Raw genomic sequence first — 22,378 nt, 5'->3', positions numbered from 1 at the left:
CTCCAGGAGTTGGAATTCCATACAGCACTAACAGTCTGCCAAATTAAAATTCCACATTTTCCAAAAGACCACGGGCTGATAAGAATCTGCTCAACAGGAGTTAAGGAAATGGAAATAGTGTGCAAGAATTAAAACCCAGTTTGAAGGGGTTTTTTTTGGGGGGAAATGTCTAAAATCCTGAATAAACCAAATAAAAACCACAAATGAAGTGAAAGCTTTTAACTGGTACACACTGTTCACACCTATATTTCAAGTTTGGAAACGCATATTTTCAAGCAGCAATACAAAAAAGTATCCATGAAGAATGCATAATCTCTGAAAAAATTATGAAAACATCCCTGCTACCATTACATTTCTAAATACAAAACTGACTACCATATTGTTGCTTCTGTGTAGCGAGAGAAGTTCATTTTCAAAACAGATAAAATTCAGTCTTTAGGTGTGAATGGTATGAATGACAGTCTCTTTTTTTTCTTTTTTTTTTCTTTTTTTTTTGTTTTGTTTTTAAATTTCTTAGTTGTTTAGGATCCTTAAGCATGCAAGCCTCGGAGAGGAAGGCCCGATGAGGGCAGGGGTGGCTTATGACATCCAGTTTAGGACAGAGCTGGGAAAGCCTCTGGGTCATCTACATCAGGAGCAGAAGCACTTGACTGAAAAGAGAAACATCAGAAAGTTATTACCTGTAGCAGCATCAAGCTCTACCATGATTCTGATTCTTCATACAGCACCAAGCCCTTGAACTCATCATGCTGAATGAATCCTATTCAGTGTAGGGAATATCAGGATTCAAAGAGTCTAGCACTGGACAAATTACTGCAAGAGCAATCTTTCCCCCTCCATCATAAGCAGCTTTTTTATTCCAAGGACTATAAAGTCTTTTGTACTACTTTCTGAATCAAAGCTACATGAAGAGGCATTATAGGCAAACAGACCATGTTCGCACATGGTTATCATACAAGGTTATAAGCCTTTTTCCATTCTTAGACATCCCTACATTGACTGGCATTACGCTATTCCACCAGCACATAGCCATCAATTCTTACCAAGGGACACAAGTTTTACAGAAAAGCCCAGTTTGTAGCACAAATTAAATTTCACATGTTGTATTTTCCCCCAGTCACAAACTAGCTGTTGATAGAGAGTAGTTTTGGGCCAACCAATCCTCAGAAATTCATACATTGACCAAGAATCAACTCAGCACTTCCCAGGGTTTTTTAAAGGCTCTGCACCACACCTGAAACCAGTGCTGCAATGAAATGCAGGAATTACATGGTTTAGAATACTCTTCACTTTGTCCATGAGGGATGTGGAAGAGCCAAGACAGTGGCATTTCCTGTAAACATGCTCATTTCTCAAGAGATATATTTAAACCATTCCGAAAAAGTTGTATCAACACCTAGAGGCAAGACTGAGGCACTGCAGAAGCACCCAGCCCACAAGCTGGAGTTAAGAAGGAATAGCAGGGCCTTAAGCCTATTAAGATACAAAGCCTTAGTGTCGTCAGTTGCTCATTCCACAAAAGCAGAAAGCAAGTCAAAAAAGCCAATCTACGACAGAAGAAGTTACAGTCCCTGCAAGAGGAGGAGAACCTTGTTCACAGGTAACACAAGTACCATCAAAGATCACTAACCTGGTTGGGTGTGTGGATCACGTCAAACTCCTTAACCAACTGGAAGGAAAGAAGCAAAGTTAAAGTAAGTTGCAGGAAACTGTTTAACCACTTTATGACAGCATTGTTGAAGCAAGATGCTTCATGTATCAGTGAAACAATTTGGAGCAACCACCACCATTTAACTTCAAATCCTTAAAAGTCTCTCAAGAAGAGCTTTCCAATAACCCTAAAACTTGAAGTAATCCAGTGTGAAAGAGAAGTGTCCAGAAGAGACAAAACTGATTAAGTCTGGTCTATGTGAGGAAGGCCACACCACACATACTGAACTCATTTTTTAGTAACCATATGGTCAGATGCATTTAAGCTAAATAAGTGATCCATAATAAATTCAATCTTTCCTGTAGCTATACTACAGCACTTCAATTTCACGTGTGCCCTCCCTAACCCCATCCAGTACTTTTCTTGAGTATCTCCTTCAGACTCTCGGACGAGAGGAGTAAAAAACCCTACTGCAGGTTAGAAAAACACAAAAAGCATGAAGAGTCTGATTTCCACAGAAAAACTCCTTAACCACTCAAATTCAAGCAGGTGTAAAAGCAGTCTTTCACCCCCAGCAGGTCACAGTGCCAATACACCATCCTGATGGTGTCTGAAAACAGCTCCAGCACTTGCAGCTCTGCTCTAACACACACACACATAAGTATCTCACAGTACATTCATGGCCATACTGAAGAGTCATTTTTTGGGTTTGGATACAAAGATGGACACTTCTTTTAAATCCAACCTACTCCTCACCTTCCCTTTGGTTGTGTTTAATAAAAACCATTCATCCTTCTGTCCTAACAGCAACCTGGTTCAAAGTAGACTTGTAAGAATAGACGCTTGGTTTTAAAAGGTGGTGTCTGTTGTCAGAGCAACTGCCCTAGAAATAAAGACATCTAAAACTGTATGTACAAAAACTTGTAACAACTGAAACTAAACTCCTCTGCAGCTAAAAGCTGTAGCCTCTTACCTTGTCAGTTCTGCCTCCACGGCTGGCCCTGCCACCACGTCCTCGGCCACCCCGTCCCCCTCTGCCACCACGTCCAGGGCGGCCGAGGTCTCCAAAGTTGATCTCCAGCTGGGATGTAATATCATTTGCTGGCTTGCGGAAGTGATGATCCATTACAGAGTCCTCAGCATGAGCCTGAAATGAGGGTTTCTTCATGAGTCAGGAAAAAACATCACCAAAGGAACCTTTCCACCTGTAGCCGCACTCTTACCACCACAGCATATGTGTTCACCTCCAAATGCAACCTCAAATTGATGACTGATTGACTGATTCAAGTTAAAAACGAAGAAATTGTTCGGAGTCAAGTTATACCACTTGTGCAAACACCAGAAACCACAGGCAGGTAGTTAAATAAGCACTTGAGCAAACAGGTATCTTGCATTCCGTAATTCAGGGAACATGTTTAGGCTTACATGAGACTAAACTATCACCAAGCCAGCACTGAACCTCATTTTCAAGCATTTCTCACTTCATATTCTGAGAAATCTTCAAGTTCTGTAAGTTCATTTCTTTCTTTTTAAATACTTACTTGATAACCCATCTTTATTTTGCTCAATGAGTACTTTAAACTTTCTCATTTTCCTCAACCCCGTATCATAGGATCCCCCACACAGAATGTTTGTGTTGGAAGGGACCTTAAAGCACATCCCGTTCCAACTCCCTGCCATGGGCACGGACACCTTCCACTAGGGCGGGTTGCTCCAAGCCCCGTCCAACCTGGCCTTGAACACTGCCAGGGATGGGGCAGCCACAGCTTATGAATATATAGATATTTAACACCAGGGAGATGGCAAGAACCTCTCACTGGTTTGCATCAGCCACACCAAACAGCACAGCAAACCAAACAGTTCAAACACAACGTAACTGAGATAGCTGAAACATTAATGCTAGAACAGAGAACCAGCCCCAGTAAACGCACTGCAAAACTGAGTCTCACCACCTGTGCCATGATACAACATTGTCTTACAGCTGGTTGTTCACAGTGCATTCAAGACTTGAGAAGCAAGGTATGTACCTCTAACACCATAAATGCTGTTAGTCAGGACACCGAAATATTTCAATTACACTGAACACGAAAAGAACAAAGTGTTTTTAAAGTACTTATTTTTCCTATTTTGTACAAATAGTTTTTCCAGGTGGCAGGTCAGGTTTTGGCACCTTCACAGATGGAAAACTGGATGAGACCAAGGGTCTCTTTAACTTCTTTTCCCTACAAGCCCCTAACTTCTGGCATAGCAATTACCAATTTGCTTGTTTTTCTCCTACAGAAGTGCAACGTGCAAGCTGAAGCCTCCTAACTTACTCTTCTTGTGGTGTAATTACACAATATGCTGACTTTCAAAGGCAACATATTGTGCAATTAAGCCTTATAGTCTTTAATTACTGTTTGCAGATCCTTCACAAGGCAGCCAATGGATACACAGGTCAGCATCAAAAGGCTGAAAGGTGCTTTCAGGGATTCCATGAGTCAGTCCCAAGCACCAGGATGGACAAAGCTATAAAGGCCCTTCTCCCCCACCAAACTAATTACCCCTTTCTGTGCCTAGCTGTACCTGTGGCCTTCACAATGTCCTGCAGCTGGATCAGGCACAATGAGAAATAGCCCTCCACGCTGCTTTATTTCAGACATGTTTCACTGGGATGCATTCCATGTGACCACCAGACCCCATCCACTCCTGATTTTATACACTTGAGTTGCACACCATTCCCTCAGAGATCTCCTTTCCAAACTGGGGAAGTTAGCCTAAGCAAGTTATTTCTCAGAGAAAAGTCATTCCACACCTCAGCCTGACATGGCACTACTCAAACATATTCATACATTCATTTGTAAAACAGCACACGATACCTTCTGTTACAGTTTTGATTCCCTTCTTACTACTTAGTGTTTTCTCTACAGTTTTGATCACTGATTGTGTTTTCAGCTTACTGGGAGTTATGACATTCTCTTCTGTGAGGCACAGCAGCAGTGGACTTGTACATTAATTCTGTGCATTCCCTTCCCTATGCTTACCGCTTAAAAAAGAAACACTAAAATCCACCAAACCCACTGTATTTTCACAACTTAACTTTGGTTTAACCACCAAACCTACAAATAGTAAATTCTGTACATAACCTGACAACTTCTTTATCCAAAGTAACTAAAGCTAATTGAAAACACCAATAAAAGACTTGGCATATTCTCCTCATCCACTTCTATCACTCTGGTGACAACAGCCACAGACATACTGCACAAATTGCTTACTCTGAATCATCTTTGGAACCGTTTCATTGATATGTACTGGCAACTCTCAGCAGTGCTCTGATCTAACAACTGAGAGCTTCTTGAAGGCTTTGCTGCACTTATGGGTCTTGGAGAATGCTGTCCAAAGTTACGAACAAGCTACTACAGGAAAGGGGGACAAAGCAGACAGCAAGATACGGAAAAACAGCAGTAATGACAGAAAATAAAGACTCATGACAAAAGCATTTATGATAAGGTTTGAATTCAGCTCAGTTAGGAGCAGGGATATTGAAGGGTCCTATATGGTGCAAGTTAGACAACAGGCATGGACAGAAAAGCTCTGTATTTTATCTACTTGTAGTCTCTATTTTGGTGTCTTTTGTATATCCAAGATCCTCATTTGAGAAGGGGGTCTTATCAAAACACAGGTATTACTGGTTAGATATAAAGGATCAGTACCTCATTTGACTCCAGCAGACTCCCCTGCATTTCTGTCATCGCCTTTGTCTGATGAAAGTTGTGTGTCCACGCCAAAGTGACAAAAGGAACAAAGGGAGAAAACAAAAGGAAGAAATGAGACTCAACTACATATAGAAACAACAGGTAACAAGGTCACATGAGCTTGCTGGATACAGATGTCACTGAGCACATGGAACAGCAGAAGGATGAGATCAACAGCTGTGCAAGCATCCAGAGAGACTGGAGGATGGACTAGACCACAGGCACAAAGACTAAGACAGATCTCAGACTGATACCAAAAGAGGTCAACACAAGCCGCTGGCAGCTTTAGTAGAGACGATGCATGCAGGATGATCTCCAGCACCTCAAACCACCAGGCACAGAACTGGACAGATAAGAGGGTGGGATGTTTAAAACTGCTGCTAATGAAAAAAGATTCCTGCACAGCCTTGATTCAAGAGTCATTCTCCAAATCTGAAGAAGATGAACTGTTCTCTTCCAAACCATGTATTTCAGCCTCCCACCGCAGCCTCCTCTAGAGAAGCGATTAAATTAGCAAGAAAGTTTGAAGGCACAGGAAAGAGGCACAGCAGAGCAGATACATCAAGTAGGACCTCATCTACTATCAAGTCTTTCCAGGAGACTTGCATCCAACTTTTGGAGCAAGCTTCAAGATCTCTCCACAATATAACTCCTTCCCATGTTTTGTTCAGCTGCACCAGGAGAACTTACAAGACTGAAGCCACTAAATCAGCTGCTGAGAAGAAAAAGAGAGGACCTCTTTTATGGCATAACCCAATCTCCTGGAAAGAGTCTCATTAGATTAGGGCTGCCACAACACATGGATTTTATATTAAAACAGCAAGAATCTAAGACAAATCATTTTAGATAAAGCATCACTTTCTAGTAATTGTATAGCAAATGTGGAAAAGAGAAGAGACCTCAGACAGCGTAAAGCATTTCACCCCTCAATGAAGAGCACAAGAATGAAGAGGACAGTGCTTTCACAAGATTAGGGCAGATGAACAGTACCAGATCCTCAGACTCACTTTTCCCCACAGACTCCTAGAGCAACCTCCCAGTAGTTCTCAAGCTACAGGGATGAAGGTGGTCATCACAACAATTCAAATACACTAGGGCACACTGTGCGTTTTCAGCCATAAGGTACAGAACATTGGGACTGAAACCCCAAATTTACTTGTAAACCAAGACACTTCCACACATCAGCTCCTTCATAAATAAGAATCAGAGAAGTCTTACATCAACCTTAACTTCATGACTCATAAGTATGTTCGAGGACAAAGAGGAGAAGAACAGCAGGTGACTGGTAGGTTTTGTCCATAACTTCCAAATATGCCACCTAAACCTGCTCACAAAGGAGCCACAGCAAAGGCTTTCCCAACACCTGTATTATAGAGCTGTTCTGCTATAACACTGAGCCAAACCCCCCCATACTGCTTCCCACAGGATCAGGAAACAATGAGTAAGTGAAATGGGGAAACGCATCTGCTGGACACACACCAAAAGCAGGCTGAAAGCCTCTAAATTTAAAGGCAGTATTATTAATATCTCAATTCTATGCTTACACAGCAAGAGGCTGTTAACATTTTAAGAGACAGTGTTAGAAATAAGCGACTCATTTCTTTAAGGAGAAGTTAACCAACACACCTCTCAAACAGAATAATCTAGTAACCATCTCAGTTCTTCCATGGAAGTAACGTGATTAGTTATTCTCACTGGGTTTGTGTGGGGTTTTGGAATTGTCTACCAATGTGTTTTCAAATGGAAAACACAGTACTGATCCTTCTAGCTTTGAAATCGAGAGTACCACCATGTTCTTACATTACTATACATGCATGTATGCTAAAAAGACTGTCTTCAGCTGACTAAATGCCAAATATATCTGTTTTAGAGGGACTGGGGCTGGAGGAACTTGAAAGACTAAAGGTTTAGCAAATCTTAAGTCAAGTACAGAAGTATTTCTGTTTAAATATAGTCTTCTAACATACAGCACCATTAAGTCTAAATCCATTTCCCTTTTCTACACAAGCCAGAAAAAGGAGTATTTAATGAATGCTTCACTGAAAAGCTTAAGGTAAACACAAAGATACACAATCATTTAAAGAACTAAAAAACTCACACAGCAAGGCAAGGCAAGAAAACAGCATGACTGTGACAAAGTCAAACTCATTCTAAGTTCAACGAGACTGGAAATGGGAGTTTTCACTGGAGAGTACTGAGTAGTGCCTCCCCCTCAGTATTATGTCCCCAGCTTACAAGAAAACACTGACAAGGTGTGAAAAAGCAGAAATAGATATTAGCAGACCAAACAGAACATTACATACTATCTAGTTACTTCAAAGGCAGTCAGAACCATCTGGTAAAGCTGCAGGCCGTCCGTATCTTAAGTGGGCCACTGAATACATTACAGTGCTAAAAACAAAGATTAAAGCAACCCTGCATTAAAAAACAGAGCTCTCAGCACTTCCCTCCCTTCTGAAGTGAAAGTTTAGTCTCTCCTTGCCACTCGCACTATCTTGGAATAGAAGAATGAAAACCTTGCAATGACTGGAGTATGTCTGAGAAACTCCAATCCTTCAGCAACCATGCTGAACATCACTGAAGCGTACAAACATCACCTTGATTCTCAAAAGCTTCAAGGAGGGGTGTCTATGTAATATTACAAAATGAGAAAGTACCCATGTTACAAAGGTAAGATACACAGTTCACATATTAAGGTGTCTACCACATGACCAGTATTTCTTCAATCTTACATTGTGTTTAGCAAGCACCATAAGTCTGTGTACTGCGTAAGACAAACAGATGCTAAATAACATAAGCTTTCTTAAAAAGAGAGAGGAAAAATGCACATAAATTTGATTTTGACAACCCCCTTCTAAAATGCTCACCAAGAAGCTCTCCTTACAAAGTTACCTGCCCAGATGCAGCTGTATTCCAGCCTTATCCCTAGATTATATCACAGAATACATCAACCTAAGCATTGCTTAACTGCTAAATCTAACCACAATGAGAATGTCTACGTAAGATAAATGCTGTTGCCAGTTTACAAGCTTTTAGCTACAGGTCAGTGTTTCAAAGAATGAAGCCTCCACTCCAAGAAGTGCACATCAATGGCAAAACCTACACAATCTGGATACTAGCAAGTATTAAAAACCACTTTACCTCCTCGCTCTTTGACTTGTGAAGAACAAATCCTTTTTTCCATTGCCCATCAGCACCCTCATTTGGTTTACGGATGTTGAACTCAACTTTTGCACGATCCTTACTTTGAATTGCTTTCCACTCATCCAGGGTCATTTCCTTAGGGCCTTCTTCCTTAACTTCTTCAACCTCATTCTCTCTGCAGTAAATTCATGGATTATTGGTCATGACTTATAGAACTCACATTCTAGATACAACAAATTCAAAATCAATTGTTATTTGTCAGTAGATTATAAAAGCCTGTCTAGTATTTAGTAGTTAAGAGGTTTATATATGAAAACTCATCTCCTTTAGTCACAGTGCCAAAAACATATCACAGCCAGACAGACACCTCTGAGCCCCATGATGTCTATTCTCCACATAAATGACAATTTTCTTTACAAATACGACAGCCTAACTTGCGCAATGGACTTGTTTGGAGCTTCCTCCCCCCCTTTTTTTGAGATACCTCTCCCCCAGAGGTTCAAGTTAAGGCAGTAAGAGACAGCTTGTTCTCACCACAGTTTTCAAGCTCTTTAGTTTTTTAAGTAACAGGATTTAATCAGCTTTGGATATCCTGCTTCCTTTATTGAGCCAAAGATAATTACTAATTTCCTATCTAACTGAAACTGTTTTTACTTTCAGCTAACTGGAAAAGAACAACAGCATACAACTTAACTACTTGTGCAATGTTATCACCTCATTGTAAATGTTTGGGGCCCCTACCTTTTGCCAAAGAGCTATTTTTCTGTAAAACACACGCACACTATGCTCAATAACAGATCAAGTTCCAGCCAAAGGCATCAATCCTGCAGTCACTCCTTTGTGTGGTTATGCAACTGAATTTCTGATTTATAGAAAACTAGTCCCATGTATGTACTGCAAAAAGATCATGAAAGCCTCAACCTAAGAGGAAAGGTCTTCATTTTGTAGCCATTAATTCTGATGTAATAATAACTCTATTTCCATTATTTTCTATTCTGTCCTACAGAATATTTTTTTACATGGTATATATTCAGAAGGGTTTTTGTTGTTCGAGGCCAAGATATTACCTCTCAGCATTCTGTACATGTTACTGCAGTAAAACATCCTACGGTTCTGCTGAAGCATTTAGGTGAGATCCACACCAAAACAGCCAACTTGAAACTAAACCATGTAAAGATGCTTTCCTATAAAAATAACTGATTGATTACAACAGACTTGCTATGATTGAAACTAAGAAACCTGCATTTTCTGCAGATCTGAGGAAGCACCAGCACACTGCTACTAATAAAGGTCCAGGAAATACTGCAGTCACAGCAAATTTAATATATCCAGCTTTCCAATACATGTAACTTTTTCAAGGACTAGCTAGCTTGCATTTCCTGACCAATGCTCATGCTGTATTTCCTTACAAATCCTCGTACTACTTCTGTATACACACTGACCTTAACCTTGGACCACCACAACCTTGGAGAGTAACTCTTAGTCTTCTTTTAGTTAAGCTAAATCCATTTCTTACTCTCTATGCAATAACTGCACTCTCTTTAAAACTAAGCAAAGTCATTAATGAGGAAACAAAGCTACAGCAAACTGCACGTTAGAGATCTTGTGCAAACAAGTATTCCAAAATTCATATTCTCTGCCCTTTCCTTTTGAATCCATCATAAAGCACATCTCTCATTAAAATACAACATTTTACTGTACCGTGCTACCATCAAAATTTGCATCACATTTAACATCAACTGTGTCACCTTTTCATTCTGCTTATCTAGTTACTTTATTTCATTCATCCAGTCACTGGATGTAAGACATGCTCAAGTGAAATGAGAGGCAATCAAGTGAACTTCTTTGAGGTTAACACACAAAAGCTGGAGAATGAAAGGGATACAACCTTTCTCCCACAGGCTGGTCACACTGTCTCAACAGCGGCTTTGAAGAACTAAGCTTAAAAAAACCAGGTGCCCTCCACTGGCAGAGGGACATTTTGTCCCTTTTGCTTGGTGGTTCTACCTAATTACTAGCACAGACGCTTCTGGATTTGGTATTTAGGAGATGCAATCCCCAGACCCTAAGCGTATTAGAACTGATTATTAATAATTAAATTTGAAAGTGACCTAAGCGCCTGCATGACACTAATGAACAGTTTTAAGGTAACAATTTTTAGACACACAGACTTTAAAGAGAGCTGTTCAGCAGCATTGTGCATAATTTCCTATCTGCTAAAGAAAGCAAAAACTGAGTTAGGTAAAAGAGAAGCAGGAATGAGTATGAGAGGTTAAAGGCAAAGTAATGCTGCCTCTGAAGCAAAGAGCATTAGGAGGAGTGGTACTCACTTATTTTCAGAATCAGCAGGCGGATGCTCCTCTCCCTCTGGCGTTTCCTCAGTTGCAGCCGACTGATCCAACTCACTGCAATTACATAATGTTTGGAGTTCGGCTTTTTAAGAGTTCATCCCTCTTTAAAGCTACGTAAGATTACTTACTAAGTTCTACAGTGAACTTACACAAGCCACTCTTCTTTAAAAGCAACTATTTCTTTAAGGACTGGTGCTCTCTGTGCTTTTTACATTCACCTTTCTAAAGGTTTTCCCCAACACTTAACTAACACCCCTTCTGAAAGCCTCCTGCTTTCAAACACAATACAGGTTTGGGTATTAAAAATTCTGTTTTCAATGTAATACTCGTAAAAAAAGCATGCATGATCAAAAATGTTAAACTGTGCTATTAAGTAAAAGAGCTATGAAGAAAAAAAAACAGCACAAGACCCTCCATGCCAAACTTCCCCAAAATCCTGTTTTTAACAGCAAAGCCATCCCTTGTGTTACAAGAAACTGTTCCGTAGCTACATTCTGCACAGGCTGCTTTAATAGCATAGCAAAAATTATCAAAATCAAAGGCAAAAAAGGCAGCTCAATCTTTGTATTTCGCAAGCAGTTAGAATTAGGATTGATTAACATTCTGCTAAGAGTTGTCTGAGCAATGACAGATTACTAACGTTAGCTCGTCTTTGACGGTTCCCCAGTTGTGTGATCCACTGCCACCACGCTTGTCCTCATGCTTTAGGCCGCTGAAATGTGAATGTGAAACAGAACTAACAAAACTGAGTTAACATTATAGTGTCCAGAGACAGAAATTCAAAAGCAATTATTAAAATGTATATTAATTATAAAGAATAGCCACACCAACAATAGAAAAAGTTAAAGACTTACGATCTATCACTGCCACTATGTCTGTCAAATTCACGCTTGCCACGAGAGTCAAACCCATCTCCTCTGCCCATGCCACGGCCGCGGCCACGTCCTCGGCCAAGTCCACCACGTCCACGCATAGGTCGGTCAATAATGGGCCTACCATGGAACAGCCAAATGTGAGTATTTCACCTCCCAAAGTTTACAACGTATTTTTTCAGGGTTTCTTTTTCTCTTCTGGGAGTTTTATTTCCTTACTTTTCCTTCGGTAATTACTGTTTGTAACCGTGTCGAGGCTCTAATTTCAGTGCCAAATTGTTACACTGAATAAACCCATATAAATAATAATGCCCGCATTTCAGGATCTGGAAACAAATGCTCAGGATTACTGTTTGTTTGCATCTCCTGGCACTAAACTCCAAAATTTAGTGTTTGTATTGTGTTACATAAGTAGCTGATATAACAATTTCCACTTACATTCATCCAATTTACTTTTAAAATTAATTTTATCTTTGCCTATCAAAATTTTAGTATTTGAACATTATTTTCAGAACACTTGAATTCTGGATCCCTCATGATACTTGAGACACTTTAAATCTTGCCTTGACGGAAGATGGCTTCACACTTCCAGATCTGAAGTTGCTGCAGCCAAGATGTACACACCTACATGGACAACTTTTATTGGCTTGAAGTCAGCTGTATGGATTTAAGCAACAGCATAACAGCAAACAAATATCATGCTGCAGGCAACCGCTACACCTGGGTTCCTTTCCAGAGCTATCTACTAGATTTAGAGAGATATGATGGGTACCAATGATTTCAACCCCATTTTCAGTTACACCCATGGAACTGCTCATCTTAGTTCATTCCAATCTAAAACTTGAGTCAAGTTTGTATCAAAATCATGGAAAAGTGTTATAGTCTAGATGACACATGCTCTTCTTGTGACTGACAAAAATGTAATTCAACCCATTTAATTTTGAATCAATCAGCTCTTTGGTTTATATCTTAGCAGCAGAAGGCAGGACAGCTCCTTCCTACCAAAGCTTTTCGTCATGCAAGGCAGAATTCTTACTTATCCACCGAAAATTCTCCTCCTTCTCCTTTCTCATCAGCAGGTTTGTCGAAGCGGCGCTCACGAGGAGGTCGTCTCTCCGGTCTCCTGTCAATCGGTTTGCCTTCACCCTGCTGCTGCTGCTGCTGCTGATCAGGCCTCCTGCCAATGCGTCTTATCCCTGAAACATGAGGCGAAACACATCAACGGAATGCGGAGCTGCTCGGGGATAGATACCACCCTTAACACCATAAAACAGTACTGAAGGTAAGCTGGAATTGAAGCCTTTCTTCTAGCCTTGTGACGGGATAATCTGAGAAGCTGTAAGGCACTCTAGATGCCGGACTCTTCTTATTCACATTTTTACACAGCATTTCAATCAGACTGGATCTTGTGCAAGCACAAACTCTTACAATACTGTAAGAAATAAAACCTTTAGAGCACACAATACGCAAATAATCTGTGTTAAAATAATAGCATCAACTTTCAAAGACGGATCAAGGTAAGCAAGATTTTTATTTCTCTCCAGAAGGTGCTTTTCAGGTAAAACAAGTGGTTTTTATTTCGATGCTGACTTTATTTTGCTGCGCATCACCACACTGGACCCTCTGACAGCCACCCTGCTTCATCACACCATGTCCTATGAAACTGTTTTGGGCAGCAACTCAAACTCAGGCAGGTACCACCTGCGTGCTGATGTGCAGCAGGTACTGCTCAATGACTAACAGCATCCTCATCCACACCGATCCTCACAGCCCAATACAGCTCCTGCCAAAGACTCACCTCCTTGGGTATGTACTTAAACCAGCTTAAGAATACACCGTGCCACTGAACTGGCCACTGTTCTTCCCTCCCTCTATAAGCCTTCTAAAAGGGGTTTATTTTAAATGGTAACTTTCCATTACCTTCTCCACTTAGACATCCAAAAGATCTTAAACAGAGTTTTCTTTTCTATTCATCCCAAAGGCCTGTTTACCCTTCTTTAGAAAAATCTGGACAAATAATTAGTGCTTTGTTATGCTATTTTCTTGCCAAAATACTTAGGAATAAAGCATTAAACAAACCAAAGCTGGCTCAAGAATTGTGAATTATCTTTCAATTTTAAACCTGCCTATTCTTAAATATTTTAAAGAAACAGGTCCTGCCTAACAAGCAATGTCATATTTGGGTGGGGCTAAAGAAGTTACAGTTGTAATGATATCCAAGCCAACACACCCAAATGAACAATGTCTTCTTACCTTACAAGCTGTACTTAACATCAAGTTTGCATGACATACATTGCTGGCTAAGTAACCCTCACTCCCCGAGGAAACCCAAGGGTTAAGCTCACTAACACTTGCTTTGAAAAGGACTCTCAAACCAAGACGACCATTTCATTTTAAGAGGTAAAGCTCAGCACGGAGAGGAAAGCAAACAGACTGGTGTCACATAGGAGGTATGCTGCAGAACTGGAATAAGCCTTTTGAATTTCAAGTTCAACACCCTGCTGCGCTCACAAAAACCTGGCTCCTGCTTGAAGCCAAACCAAAAATAGAAGTTATTTCTTCTTAGTATCACAAAGCTTTGAACTGGTAATTCACCAGACAAATAACCTACACCTTTACAGAGCAGTGGAATGATTTTTAAGTGAAATACAGTCAATCCAAGAATCAAAACTCATTGATACTATAGCATCAAACACCTTTATGATATTAGAACTACTGCCTCAAACAAAACATGGACTTTTTTAAACTGGAAAGTGGCTTTGTTTCCTGCAGTGCTCCACACACTTTCTCTGTTTCACAGCTATAAGAAGCCACGAAATACTGATTTTCATAGTGAAGCAGTTCTTGTTCTTGAAAAGGAATGTGAAAACTAGCAGGTAAACACGGGCTGCCAGCCCTGCCAAAACCCCTTGTGTTGGCCAAAGCCTCTGCCTATGCTTCAGGTTTACCTTGTGAGGAACACCACCTTAATTCTGAACGTGACTAATATTTCCAGAGGACACTGGCTTGGGACAAATTACTGCATTCCTCATGTGGAAATAACTCTTAAGCACAAAACGAACCATAAGCAGAGAGTATTGTGACACAGTTCCTAATTCCTGCTCTCACCAAGTGTTTCCAAATAACGTTCGGGAGGCCACTTTCCAAAACAAGTGGTATATTAAAAGCATAAAATACGGTAGAGAATTATCCTACAACATGCACTGCAGTAAATAATGGAAGTATTAAGATGCTTTCATATAGCACTGTGTTCTTCCAAACTGGCCCCATTTCTAGAAAGGCCATTTACAGAGTTAAACTGTAGCGAGCCAGTTATTTCTTCACCCACCCGTCAACTGCTGTCACCACACTCTGACCCATTTCAAGCATTCAAATTTAATCAGTTCTGCACATTCTGACAAGCAATGAAGCTTGTGCGGGACACAACTGCCTGTCCACAACATGTGCAGGCAAAATCTACGCCTCCTCGTGCAGAGCTGTGTCCTACTATGCTCACATCGTATTAGTTTACCCTGTTTATACTTCGATTCCTGTTTTCAATAGTTTCCCGTGTGGGATGTCCTACAGGTTTACACAAACACGGTGGAGAACGCGCACAACCTGTTATTAAAATATATTCGCGATTCCTATCAATACTGCTCGGTAGAAAAATGACCCAGGCGAATTTCGGGAAGCCCATGTTTTGCCACCCATCCTGTCAAATACGGCAGGCCACCGCAAACAGGTTAAGTCTGGGATGCGTCGCTGGGGTTTTTATGTCTCGCCTCGCTCTTCCCCGTGCCCCGCCGCAGAGGCAGCACCCGGGCACCCCACGCCTCCATTCTGCGCAGGCCGGGCCGGGCAGTGGGGACACACCGCCCGGGACCACGTGCGGCCGGACTGCACGGCCACGGCTCCTCCGGAGCTCCGGCTGCCCGGGTCCTCCCATAAAGGCCCCTCCGCGGCGGTGCCCCGGCGGCCTCCCCGCCATGCGCTCCCCCACGTGGGTGCGAGGCCGCCGCCCGCCGCGGGGACGGGGCTGCCGCTGAAGCCGAAAGCCCGGCCCTGCCCGGGGCCGCCCCCGCCGCCTTCCCGCCGCCGCGGGCTCCTTTGTGCGCGGCGGGACTCGGGCCGCGAGGGGCGGCCCCGCGGCAGCGCAGCGGCGCTCGGCCCCCTCCTCCTCCCCCGCCGCAGCCCCCCGCGGCCCCGCTCACCCTCCTTCCGCAGCGGCGCGCCGGGCTGGCCGCTGCCCTCCTCCCGGCGGTCGGCGGCGCCCCCGGCGGAGGCGGCGAAGGGGGGCAGCGGGTTCTTGCGCTCCTTCTGGGACTCCCTGCGCAGCTGCTTGGCCGCGCTGCCGACGCCACCGCCGGCGCCTGCCTGGCCTGGGCCGCCGCCTCCGGCCCCACCGGAGGAATTGGTCTGGGCGCCCGCCGGACCGCCGCGGGCTCCGCCGCCCCCCTGGCTCCCGCCGCCGCCGCTCTCTTTCCTCCGGGTCTCGGCTGCCCGCAGCACCTCGAAGGGGTCGGACTCGTCATCAAAGAGCTGGTCGAAGCGGTTGGTGACGACGCAGCCGAAGCCCTCCTGCAGGTGTCCGGGCATGATGGGCCCCCGTCGGCGGGATCCTCCTCCGATGCTGCCGGGCCCCCCGCACCCTGCTCGCTGCCGCACAAGATGGCCGGCCCCGAAGAGACCCGCTTCTCTTCCGGCGCCGGGCACATCCGGGCACCTCACCCCGCGCGGGGCACGCCGGGAGTGGCAGGCGGCCCGCGCCCGCCGCCGCCCGCGCCTCCCGCACGACTACAACTCCCGGCGTGCCCCGCGCAGCCATTGTGTGGGCCGGGCGGGGCGCGGGGCCTCCCGCCGGCGCCATCGCCGCCGCCCCGCGGCGGGACTGGGACGGGTGGTGCCCGGCGGCCCCTCGCGGAGCCCGGCTGTGATCGATGTCCCCGGGGGTAACGGAGGGCCCTGGAAGGGGTTTGCCGGCCGCGGTGACATCAGACCTGACGCCATTAAAGATGTTTTATAAGCGCCTGTCTGCACTCCAGGCGCCATTCGCCCCTGTCGCATCCCGCTCTCCTCAGAAGCTGGGCGCTTTGCCTCTGGAGAGCCTCCTGTCAGGGAGCAAACCACCAGGATGTATGTTGAGCATATCTAAGGATTAAATAGTCACAGAATCGCGGAATGGTTTTAGGTTTCGAAGGGACCTTAAAGCTCCTCCAGCTCCAACCCCTGCCACGGGCAGGGACCCCTTCCACTGGAGCAGCTTGCTCCAAGCCCCTGTGTCCAACCTGGCCTTGAACACTGCCAGGGATGGGGCAGCCACAGCTTCTCTGGGCACCCTGTGCCAGCGCCTCAGCACCCTCACAGGGAAGAGCTTCTGCCTAAGAGCTCATCTCAGTCTCCCCTCTGGCAGGTTAAAGCCATTCCCCTTGGCCTATAATGCGGGCTGGCTGCAAGAAACTCAGTTTTTAGTTAACTGGAGACACTTTAAAAGCACGCTCACGGGTCTGAGTGAAAGCGTGACCCGGACACAAGTTTCATCCTGTCATCGTTGCATGTATCTGGATAAACACACAAATGCATGAAGCTGCTCCCTCACTTCAGCCTTCTCCTCTGTCTTGTTGCCGTTATGAAAATAGGTCAAAAAAGCCTGAAGGGCATGGAATTGAAGATGGGCATTTTGGGTGTTGGGGCCTTCCCACGCAGCCATGGGACAGCCAGCTGCAAGGCAGTGCCACGCTCAGGCACGGCAGGGTTTATCCCCTGTCACTGGATCTGCCATCAGATCCGGTGCAGACCTGGGCAGGAGCGCCCTGTCAGGTCTGGGGAGGTGATGCAGTGCCACGGTGCTCGATCTGAAAGCACATCCTTCCTACATCGTTGCCATGAGTGCGCGAAGTACCCCGCATACAGAGGCTGGATGAGAGACAGACTTGATGTGGGATGCAGCATTGCTCGGCTGAAGATAAAAGGAGCGTTTTCACATTAAAACCCTGTAAGTCTGACACCTTCACTATCATTAAATCATGAGTGAGGTAAATACGTGCCACTGAAGGCAACATCAGCAACAGTGTTTTAAGAGACTGGCTGCTATAACCAATAAAAAGTCGTTATTTCAAAACCCTGCAGATGGGTCTTAGATGTACAATAAAATTTTCCGACTCTCATTAACATTTATACTCACCTAATTAGCAGATACACACAATTAGAAGCCAGTATCAAGTGCAAATGTAAATATTCACAGTATTAATTAATCTTTATAGTTCTAGTTACAGCCAATGGGAATCCTATCAAGATTAAAAGCTATTTAACTGACATGGATTTGACACATCCTTCTAAACCACCATTTCCCATGCTCACACTTTAAATAAGTTATCTGAACCTTTAGGCGCCTGTTAGTATAATTAACTTTATCCTCAGCAATATTTTCTTGTATGGCTAATATTTACCTTGCCTGCTCCAAGAAGTTAGACCACTTTAAGTAATTGCTTTAGAAATTAAGTTCGTTTGCTCAGCTCTTGAATGTGCGTTTGCTTGGAAACTGAGGACTCCACAAACACCCTGGTTTTGAAAAGCAAATCCACAGTTTAATTTCTTCTATAATGAAAATTATTTTGGTTGCATTTATTGTTCTTCATCAGCTTTCCCTGCTGTGCCACCTCTGTTCTGCTCTTGGAGGCCCTGGAGGAAGCCCCTCCTGCAGTACCACTGCGAGGTCTGAGGGGCCTGGGGCACTGCATCATCATCACACCAGACATTCACCCTGTTCTCCGTATACTGTTGAGTAATCTCCATAAATCATATCCCCAGTCTACATCGTATCACATACATTTTGTGAACAAAATAAGGTGGTTTCTCACCTGGAGCCCTGACACGCTGCTTGCCACGGACAGCTTCTTGTTTGTAAAAAGGCATTTATCACAGAAATGGACTGTGTTGCCTGTCTTCAGGCTTGGGATGTTTCACTCCAAGGGAATTCAGAGCATTTATCTTGTTGCCTTTGCAAGGACTGTGCACATCCATCTCCTCCATGCTATACTGTAAGCTAACATACATTCAGATACCCAGATTTTCCAGGTGCAGACATAGCATTGTAGGTTTTGGGTCACACCTTGAACAGAGTCTTTTCAGTGGTGCCTGGTGACAGGATGAGGAGCAGTGGCCATAAACTAAGCCACAAGAAGTTTCACCTCAACATGAGGAAGAACTTCTTTACGTTGAGGGTAGCAGAGCACTGGAACTGACTGCCAGAGGGGTTGTGAAGTCTCCCTCTCCACATGGAGACTTTTAAAACCTACCTGGATGCTTTCCTGTGTAACCTGCTCTGGGTGTCCCTGCCTTGGTGGGTGGGTGGACTAGATGATCTCCAGAGGTCCCTTCCAATCCTAATGATTCTGTGATGATAATATAAATGGGGACATTGATCACCACGTGAATATAGTCACCAATAACCACACTTACTCGTTCTGTGTAGCAGGGAACAGGAGTTGCAGGGTGGAAGCTCCAGCTCTTCTCAGGACCATTGCACGCTTCATAGAATCAGAGAATCACAGAATCCCAGACTGGTTTGGGTTGGAAGGGACCTTAAAGCTCATCCAGTTCCAACCCCCTGCCACAGGCAGGAATGCCTCACCCTAGACCGTGTCACTAAAGGCCCTGACCAACCTTCTTCCTTATATTCCTTGCTTGCAGCTTGGTGTTTGCGATAAAGAGCACCAACAGTTAGCCACACAGGTAAAAAGTCCAAATGACAACGTTGTCCACCAAACATAATTCACAGTTTTCAGGCCATAGGGAAACATTTCACTTCAGAACATTATAAAAGGGGAGTTAACATTTTTATACTAACCACGAGCCTTCATCCCAAGGGAGAGTCTGAGTGTCATACCCAGGTGAGTGCTGTACTTCCCACTGTCACACAAAGGACCGGCATGATCAGGGCAGAAGTTACCTGGGCTTTAGCCGTATCTGAAAAGCGAACACATTAATTGGCACACTCAAACTGATTGACTCCCTCGACAGGCACAGCCTTGCAGGGATCCCAGCCTGAATATGGACATGGCAGCTCTTTCCTCCAGCCCATCCCTCGGCAGGGCTGCAGCCTGCTGTTCCCTCCTGGGAAAAAGAGGAGGAAATGTTCAGGTCAAACCAATGCCTTCATGAGCAGCAGAGCCAAAATGCTTGTTTCCTACACCTGGGGAGCTGCTTGATGGAGCTGAACATGAGCAGCTTTTGCCCATGCAGCCAGGAAGCCATCAGCATCCTGGCCTGTACCAGCACCAGTGTGGCAGGACAGTTAGGACCCAGGCAGTGATTGCCCCCCCATACTGGGCACTGGTGAGGCTGCACCTTGAATCCTGTGTTCAGCTCTGGGCCCCTCACTACAAGAGAGACATTGAGGGGCTGGAGCGGGGCCAGAGAAGGGCACTGGAGCTGGTGCAGGGCCTGGAGCCCAAGTGTGATGGGGAAGGGCTGAGGGACCTGGGGGGTTCAGTCTGGAGAAGAGAAGGCTCAGGGGGGACCTGATCGCTCCCTACAAGTGCCTGACAGGAGGATGGAGGCAGGAGGGGCTGGGCTCTGCTCCCAAGGAACAAGGGATGGGACAAGAGGAAACAGCCTCAAGCTGCACCAGAGGAGGTTCAGACTGCCCCAACTGCTTGTCACACTGCAGAAGCCGTTGGCTGACAAAGCCCCATGCGCTGAGACGTGTCCCCACGGCTGCTGCATGGGGGCATCGCACCTCCTCATGTCCCAGCCCACGTTGGTAAAGGATCACACTGCAGCGGGCTGAGGGCAGGATAGATGGAAAACTCTGGGGCTTTGCCACTCTCCAAATGTCAGCAGAATTTCCTACCACAGAAGCATTCATTCGTGCTCAGTGATGCCCAACTGCAATTAATCCTGAAGAGCTGAACAACAGATGACCATTGACTGGGAATTAAAAAGCCAAGGACTATTAACTCGGCACTTCTGCTCCTAATAAAGGACGTGCTTCTATATTACAGCTTCCAAATCACCAAACCCCCCCACATCAGTGTCAGGGCAGTCAGCTTGTTAACCCTCCTTGGTGGTGCAGCCATTAGACACTAGCAGTGAGGGGGTAATGTGAACACACACGGATTTCCAGGAGCTGGCATCAAGGCCTGGGCAGGCTGGTGCAGTTCTCCTGCATAGCAGACACTTGTGTTATCGTTTCACACTGGAGTAAAACCAACATTTCCACCACCCAAAGAAGTGGATTGCTTGTGCTATTTATGGCTGGGACATGCAATGCTCCTTGGCTGAAGCCAGACTACAGATAACCTACCCAAGGAGCTGCTCCTGCTTACCAAAAGAGGCACGGAGCCCTTTCTGACACACTACACTCTCCTGCTATTTCCAAGCTTTGCCAGCAGCTGTCGGCTGCCTGCTTATTAAGCAAGAATGGGAAATGCAGCAAGTTCAGGGCAGGGGAAGAAGAACCCATTTGGGTCCTTGATCCTTTCCCAACTCATGGTTTACCTGATTTTTAACCTGAGAGCCTCAGTGAATCTGCTTTGCTGTTTCTTATGAGACCCCCCCTGCAGTCCTGATCCAGCTCTGGGGCAACAGCACAAGAGGGACATGGAGCTGTTGGAGTGAGTGCAGAGGAGGCCACGGAGATGCTGCGAGGGCTGGAGCAGCTCTGCTCTGGAGCCAGGCTGAGAGAGCTGGGCTGGGGCAGCCTGGAGAAGAGAAGGCTCCTGAAGGGGAGACCTGAGAGCAGCTCCAGTGCCTAAAGGGGCTGCAGGAAACCTGGAGAGGGGCTTGGGACAAGGGCCTGTAGGGACAGGCCAAGGGGAATGGCTTGAACCTGCCAGAGGGGAGACTGAGATGAGCTCTTAGGCAGAAGCTCTTCCCTGTGAGGGTGCTGAGGCGCTGGCACAGGGTGCCCAGAGAAGCTGTGGCTGCCCCATCCCTGGCAGTGTTCAAGGCCAGGTTGGACACAGGGGCTTGGAGCAAGCTGCTCCAGTGGAAGGGGTCCCTGCCCGTGGCAGGGGTTGGAACTGGATGAGCTTTAAGGTCCCTTCCAACACAAACCAGTCTGGGACTCTACGCTTGTGTTACTTTGCTGTCAGAATATACAATATATGGACAAGGAGGAGGTTGTTTGGGATTTTTTCCTAGGCCATAAAAAGTAGAGCAATTTCTTGTACATAAAACATGACATTTGCTTCTGAATAAAGTCAAGTATGGCCACAAATTCTGACCAGTGAGAAAACCATCAGGTACCACATAGTCAAAACTTAACATCTTTCTCACCTTTCTCAGGCAATTGTTTTCACTGGATTTTCAATTTGCTGCAGGAAGATACAACCATTCAACCTGAGATGCTCTGCAGCCATCCCATGGCTTTAGCAGAGACAGCTCAAAGTGTGACAGATGACCCACTCCTGGCACTCTTTGTAAGCAAAGCACACCAGTGCTGGGGAGCCTCAAGTACCAGACAGCAGAGACAGCAAGCAGACTACCTAAAACTGTAACTTCTGCAATTACTTCGCATTACTAACATTATACTAATAATATTTTTGCATTGCTAATTATTATTGCATTAGTAATATAATAATAAATGCATTGCATTAGCCAACTGGTACCTAATGCTTGCTGGTGCTTGCTCACTGCAGGTTG

At 44.9% G+C, this 22,378-nt stretch overlaps 1 protein-coding gene across 4 annotated transcripts; it reads right to left on the bottom strand.

Moving 5' to 3' along the window:
* Positions 1-260: 260 nt before the first annotated feature.
* On the bottom strand, positions 261-16,497 carry SERBP1 (SERPINE1 mRNA binding protein 1). Of its 4 annotated transcripts, none has more exons than XM_080624325.1 (10): positions 15,946-16,497; positions 12,789-12,948; positions 11,735-11,872; positions 11,521-11,616; positions 10,860-10,934; positions 8,527-8,704; positions 5,344-5,391; positions 2,625-2,798; positions 1,631-1,669; positions 261-650 (listed from the first exon to the last, which is right to left on the bottom strand). In XM_080624325.1, the coding sequence occupies exons 1-10, from the start codon at positions 16,328-16,330 to the stop codon at positions 594-596; spliced, it is 1,350 nt and encodes a 449-aa protein (XP_080480451.1). In that variant the 5' UTR covers positions 16,331-16,497; the 3' UTR covers positions 261-593. The 4 variants fall into 4 exon arrangements, with proteins under 4 accessions (XP_080480451.1, XP_080480452.1, XP_080480453.1 ...); XM_080624326.1 differs by having other exon boundaries at positions 11,521-11,592; positions 15,946-16,496; XM_080624327.1 differs by lacking the exon at positions 5,344-5,391 and having other exon boundaries at positions 15,946-16,495.
* Between the last annotated feature and the right edge of the window lie 5,881 nt (positions 16,498-22,378).

The sequence above is a fragment of the Psittacula echo genome, assembly GCF_963264785.1.
Source record: "Psittacula echo genome assembly, chromosome: 7".
NCBI classification, from domain to species: Eukaryota; Metazoa; Chordata; class Aves; order Psittaciformes; family Psittacidae; genus Psittacula; species Psittacula echo.
This window is presented reverse-complemented; position numbering and strand designations above follow the sequence as displayed.

Excerpts from the sequence above, each read along its gene's own strand:
- SERBP1 (XM_080624325.1), bottom strand. The coding sequence starts at position 16,330 with ATGCCCGGACACCTGCAGGAGGGCTTCGGCTGCGTCGTCACCAACCGC. Across the intron at positions 12,949-15,945 it reads CGCGCCGCTGCGGAAGGAGG|GGATAAGACGCATTGGCAGG; the intron begins GTGAGCGGGGCC and ends CTCATGTTTCAG. Across the intron at positions 11,617-11,734 it reads CATAGTGGCAGTGATAGATC|TTCTGTTTCACATTCACATT; the intron begins GTAAGTCTTTAA and ends CAGTTTTGTTAG.